At 56.6% G+C, this 6,000-nt stretch overlaps 1 protein-coding gene across 3 annotated transcripts in view; it reads right to left on the bottom strand.

Annotated features, from left to right (window-relative positions):
* Nucleotides 1-681: 681 nt before the first annotated feature.
* Nucleotides 682-6,000, bottom strand: part of DNAJC5 (DnaJ heat shock protein family (Hsp40) member C5) — a 29,769-nt gene continuing 24,450 nt past the window's right edge. For all 3 annotated transcript variants that reach the window (XM_068150306.1, XM_068150307.1, XM_068150308.1), the window contains exons 5-6: nt 5,054-5,225; nt 682-4,398 (exon numbers count right to left, since the gene is read on the bottom strand). In XM_068150306.1, the coding sequence (XP_068006407.1) occupies nt 4,295-4,398; nt 5,054-5,225 (276 nt within the window). In that variant the 3' untranslated portion in view covers nt 682-4,294. The remainder of the gene's footprint in view (nt 4,399-5,053; nt 5,226-6,000) is intronic.

The raw sequence follows: 6,000 nt of genomic DNA, 5'->3' as shown, positions 1-6,000 counted from the left end.
GGGAGCCCCACTGGCAGACAGAGAAGCAGCAGCAGCTGATGAAGCAGGCTGAGTTTATGCCAACCTTACACTAAGCACTTCTGCTGGGGGGGTTCTCTCTCAGTGCTCTAAGCAATGTGAATTTAAACAGCATCCAGCACTCCAGACACCAGGTGGGGGCTGCAAGAGCCTCCCTGAGCCCCTGGCAAGAGCCTCCTGTCCCACACAAGGCTGACACTGGTTGCAGTGGGTAGGCAAACCCCACAGCACAAGCACACTTGGCAGCCCCAGGGGTCCAGCCAGGCTTCCTCAGTCCCCTGGCAATGCCAACACCACCACAGGGCACAAAGCAGCTGAGAGAGGCAGGCCCCCTGCCCGAGCAGTGCACAGGGGACAGATGCTCTCCCAGAACCCCCCCAGGGGCACACTGCTGTCCCTCTGCACCCCCTCCAGGGCTGGGACAGGAGTGCCTGTGGAGACACACCACACCTGTGGTGCTTAGCAGCTGGCACACAGGGGTTTGACCCCTCCCTGCCACAGGACCTGGGGGGTTCTGTGTTCTGTGTTCTGAGTGCAGGCCGTGCTCCACAGCCCCTGCCCCGAGCCTCAGAGCATCACTTGCTGAGGACAATGAGCACTGATAGCCAAAGCAGTGTGAAAAGGCTGCAAACCCAAAAGGGGAGACTGAAGAGGAGACTAAAATGGCTCTAAAGCATCACTGTGAGGAAGCAGCAGCACTCTCCTCCCACCCCCAGAGGCAGGGAGGTCGACAGCAACAAATGTATGTACAGACAAATAGGTAACAACTCCCCACAGACACCGCGGGCAGAAGGGACCTGGCATCTCCTGGGGGCAACACCCCTGCATTCAGCTTTGTCCTGGCTGTGTTTGGGGGATCCCCCCACCCCCAGGAGGGAAGGGGCTCCAGCTCCAGCACCTCCTCCCGCAGGAGGCTCAGCACCTGAGCGTGCTCCACGGCCCGGCAGGAGCTCCTCCTGCTCCCCCTCAGCCTCAGCGGCTGCCCCGCGGCACACAGCTCGGCAGCGCTCCTGAACAGCAGCCTGCAGCTCTCCAGATCAGCCTCCCCCTCTCAGGAGGCGCTGGGAGAGGTGCTGAGGAGGTCCCACTGAGGCAGAGCTCTCAGGCAACTTGCAAGGACAAACACAACTTGTAACAAACAAGACAGACAGACAGACAACAACAACCTAAGGGTTTAACCCTGGCAGCCCACCGGGGAGGCCAGAGGTGCCCAGGGGGAGTCTGGAGGGAAACATTCTGCAGGTGAAGCCAGGGGAGGGCTGTGGTGCCTGCAGGGCCCCCTGCAGCAGGGTGCTCTCCATTCTTCCCAGCACAACTCTGCACTTAGCTGGGGGCCATCTGGAAGTGCAACTCATGCTAGAGGCCAGGGCTCACTTGCAGCTCACCTACAGGAGCAGGAAAGAGTGGGAAGAGCGGGGATGAACCCAGGAGGTGTCCTGCTGACACCAGCTCTGCTCTGCAGGGGACACCTTGGAGCAGAGACAGGCCAAGAGCAGCTATGCCAACAGGGAAGGATCTGCACTGCAGGGGTCGGAGCTGGGCAAGCTTCAAACAGCTCCAGGGCCCAGGAATGTTCATCTACAAACCTCTTTTCCTACCACTCCTCCTCACTGGGGTGTCTCAGACTGCTTTCTGCTGCAGCATCAGCTCCCAGCAGCGTGCACACAGCCCCCACAGCCCCAGCTGGGAGGAGGGTGGGCTCCCAGGCTCAGGCCTTGCCAAGGGAGGCCTGAGCCAGCAAATGCTGTCTCCTGCCACAGAATATAGGCAACAGCTTCTCCTCTGATCCTCTGGTGCTGGGAGTGACCCCTGGGGCATCACACACCAGAGCCACAACCTCCTGCCAGCCCTTCCACTCCAGTGGCAATAGCCCAGAGGGGTTGAGAGCTAATTCCCAGTGAACACTGAAGAGAAGCCCAGGGGGGTCAGACCTGCTCCACTGGCTGTGTGTCAGCAGGGTGGCATGGAGGGCAACAAACTGCAGCACACAGGGCAACAGCCTCCTCCTCCTGAGCCCCTCTGAGCCCTCACAAAGCTCCAAGCCCCAGCACTTCATCCCTTTTAACCAAGAGCATCACCTGCACAGCAAAGGGGGACCTGAACCGGTGGCACTGGGGGCTCAAGGCTTGCAGCTCCCCAAGCACAGGCTGCAGGCAAAGGCAGCAAGGACAACCAATGTGACATCCATTTTTAAGCCCAAAAGACTGCCAAGGGGTCAAGCAAAGGCTTGGAATTAAATAAGGGTCCCTCCCTGGGGGTGTTCAAGGTCAGGCTGGATGAGGCCTGGAGTGACCTGATCTAGGGGAAGGTTGGCAGGGGGGTGGCAGGGGGTAGATGATCTTTTAGGTCCCTTCCAACCTAAACCATTCTATGAACCTTGAGCCAAACCACTCTGTCCTCAAGGCCACCCAGGAGACCTCTGCAGCTAGGGGAAAAAGAAGGGAAAAGTTATCTCCCAATAATGCACCAAACTTCATCAGGTCTGAGAGGTCTGCTGGGAAGGGAGGAACAAGGCTGCCACTGAAGTCCAGCCAGCCCCTTGTCAGCTCCTGGGACCTGAGGGGACATCACAAACAGGGGAGAAGGGAAAGGAAAAGGGGAGGGACACCCAGGGGAGGGACACCCAGGGGGAGGGGAGGGACACCCAGGGGAGGGACACCCAGCAGAGACTTGGTGACACAAACCCACAACGATCAGAACAAAACCAGCTGTAAGTAAGCACTGAAAGACAAAGCTCTCTGGGAGCTGCTGTAGCCCCTGGCTCTGTCACAAGGATTATTAACAGCAAAATAAAGCCCAAGGAGACAACAGCTGCCCCCACCCCCCCCAGAGGAACAAGCTTTTTGAACAGCTACATCTTGGCTTCTAGAGCAGAATCCAAACCAGATTTGGTTTCACTGCAGTGCAGGAAGCCTCTCAGTGGTGTCCCTGCAGTCCCTTCTGAGGGGCACACTGGTGGGGACAAACCCAGAGGCCAGGAGGTGTGCAGGGCACACATCAGCCAGGCAGCAACAGGAGGTGGATTGCTCTCAAGCAGCCTTCTGAGTCCTTCACAAAGAGGCTCATGAGAAAAGGAAAGGTTGGGTGTGTGAGGAAAGCTTGAGCAAAAGCCACCCAGGCCCCACTGCTCTCTCAAACTCTCAGGTTAAGAAGCCACATGTTTAGACCCCAGGGATTTCTGCCCTTAGCATTGGTGCTGTTCCCTCCTTGCCTGCATTGCACACCCTGCAGGACTCAGCCTGCTGCAAGCCACCAGCCCAGCTCCACTTTGTGTGTCTCATCCACCCCAGCACCCCCCAAGAAAAGCCACCTGAAGGAAACAAACTGTTGCCCTCTGGCCTTCAAAGCACCCAAACCCGACCCAAAAGAGGATTGTGTTGGAAGGGAGAACCCCAATAGCCACCACCCAAGCTGGGTCTGTGGCCACACCACCCCTGAAGGCCACCTCAGAGGTGAAGAGCTGCTCATCAATTAATGCTCCCCACACCCTAAACTCTCCTCTGCTTTGTCTGTCTGCTTCCCAAGGTAGGTTTGTTTCAGCTGAGAACCAGCAGCAAGGAGGACTCCACCTCTGCAGCACTGGCACCTGGGGGGGTTTGGTTCTTGGCTTTGTAAACTCGTGGAGATAGTGGCAGAGGAATGGGAGGAGGAGGAAAGGATTTGGTTGGTTGCACTCCAGTGGAAGCCTCAAGCTTTTGAGAGGCCTTGAAGAGCTCAGCTGTACAGAAGAATGCTGACTGCTGGCAAACTTCAAACCTCTTTTGGGTTTGCTTTTGGGTCTGTTTTTGTTTTTCAGGCCAGTAGCACTGCTTGGAACTGCAGAATGTCTCCATCAGAGGGACAGCTCAAGACAGCACAGCACAGACACTGAGCAGAGCTCCAGACATGCTAGGGAACAAAAACCAGGAGGAGGAAACAGAACAACCAAGAAAAACCAAAACCAGGGGGGGAGGGCACCCAAAAAGGAACCAAATGAAGACCCTAAGCAGACTGCTTTAAATCCTGCATGCTACAGCACTTCAGCTCATCACCAAGGTACAACACTGGAAGGGGACAGGAGGCTGAAGGGATTACAAAAAGGAATCTCCCTGGCAGGTTGGAAGCTGCCTGCTGGCTGGGGCAGAATGAATTCCCCTCCCCACCCCACCTCCCCATTCTCTACTTCTAATGTTCATGATTCTAGTGTTGAGTTGGCCATGGAATTCTGAAGAAGAATAATTAATAATAATAATAACAACAACTCCTTTTCCTCCGTCCCACTGAGGGGCTCCTCGGCCTAGTTGAAGCCGTCGGTGTGGTAGCTGGGGTGGGAGTCAGCTGTCAGCTGGGTTGTCTCTGTGGCTGATGCTGGCTGGATCACTATAGGTGTGTCTGAGGCCTCTGGAAAGGGAAGACAAAAGGGTTTTAGGGCACCCAGGAGAAGAAAACACAGAAGAATGGAAAGGGGTTGAAAGAGGATCTTAAAGGTCATCCAAGGCCAGCCCTCCCCCCCTGCCAGGGCAGCATCACCTAGAGCACATCACACAGGAATGCAGTGGGGAGGGGAGGGGGGGAGGGGGGGTTGGAAGCTCTGCACACCAGGAGACTCCACAACCTCTCTGGGCAGCCTGCCCCAGGGCTCTGCTCCCTCACACCAAACAACTTTCTCCTCAGGGAACCTCCTGGCTGCCACTCTGTGCCCATTGCTCCTTGTGCTGTCCCTGGGCACCACTGAGCAGAGCCTGGCCCCAGCCTCTTGCCCCCCCAGCTCCTTTAGCTCCGGCTGAGCACTGCTTAGCTCCCCTCTGGGGCTGCTCTGCTGCAGGCTCTCAGTCATTCCTCCTCTCAGAGCTGCTCCAGGCCCCTCAGCATCTCTGTAGGCTTCACTGGACTCTCTCCAGCAGCTTCCTGTTGTGTATTTAACTCTTGTGCCACAAGCAGTCCCTCACCATCATCCACAATCCAAGACCTGTACTGATGCCTATCAAGCTTCTCAACCAGCACCCCCAGCTCTCAGAGCCTGAGGACCACTGCAGAACCCCCCAGTGTCACTTACCCCTTTCATCTGACTGCAACTGTGCCTCCAAGTCCTCTGGAGAGACGTAGTACTCCTGCTCCTCACCTTCAGGAGGTTTAGGTTTACACTTCCCACAGCAACAATTACAGCAGCAGCACAGACAGCAACAGCAGTAGCAGCCTGTGATGAGCCCACAGAACACAAACAAGGCCTGCAGGGGAGAGGAGACAGAGACATGGTCAAAAGCTGTGCCCACTGAGTGTGTGAGCCTCAGGAGAGGGAAACCAGAGAGCAAAACTGCAGCCACAGAGTTCAGCAGCTAGAGTTTGCCACTCCTGCACCAGGACAGCCAGGAAAAGATGGGCAGAGCTGGCTGGGGTTTATTTAAGCTGAGAACCAGCAGCAAGGAGAAGTCCAGCTCTGCAGGACTGGCATTCTCTGGTTCCTGGCTTTGTCAACCTGCTGAGAGAACAAGGCAGGAGCAGGAGGAAGAAGAGAAGCTCTGGTTGGTTGCACTCAAATGAAAGCATGAAGGGAGATCAAGACCAGGACCAGGCTTGCTTTGCAACCAGGCAGCAGACATCAGCAAGGAGAACACTCCCAAAGCCTCTGCAAATCTACTACAGGCTGCAGGCTTCCCTGAGAAGTGAGGGCTCTGGGAGGCCCTGCAGCACTGACAGCCACAAAAAGCTCTCCTGAACTGCAACACAGAGAGAAGGTTCAGACTCAGCCTGGATGGGAAGGGACTCTCAAAGCTCCTCCAGCCCAACCCTCCTGCAGCCAGCAGGGACATCCCCAGCTGGATCAGGCTGCTCAGGGCCACAGCAAGTTTGGTCCTGATTCATCTCCAGGGATGGGGCCTCAAGCACCTCCCTGGGCAGCCTGTTCCAGTGTTCCACCAGCCTCACTGCGCAGAGCTTCCTCCTGAAGTCCACTTCCAAACCCCTGCCCCTCAGCCTATCCCCACAGCCCCTCCTGAGCAGTCC

Source organism: Melanerpes formicivorus, unplaced genomic scaffold (assembly GCF_026170545.1).
Source record: "Melanerpes formicivorus ecotype bairdi unplaced genomic scaffold, bMelFor1.0.p_v2 SCAF_19, whole genome shotgun sequence".
Taxonomy (NCBI): Eukaryota; Metazoa; Chordata; class Aves; order Piciformes; family Picidae; genus Melanerpes; species Melanerpes formicivorus.
The sequence above is the reverse complement of the archived record's forward strand: the minus strand, read 5'-3'. Positions and strand labels throughout refer to the sequence as shown.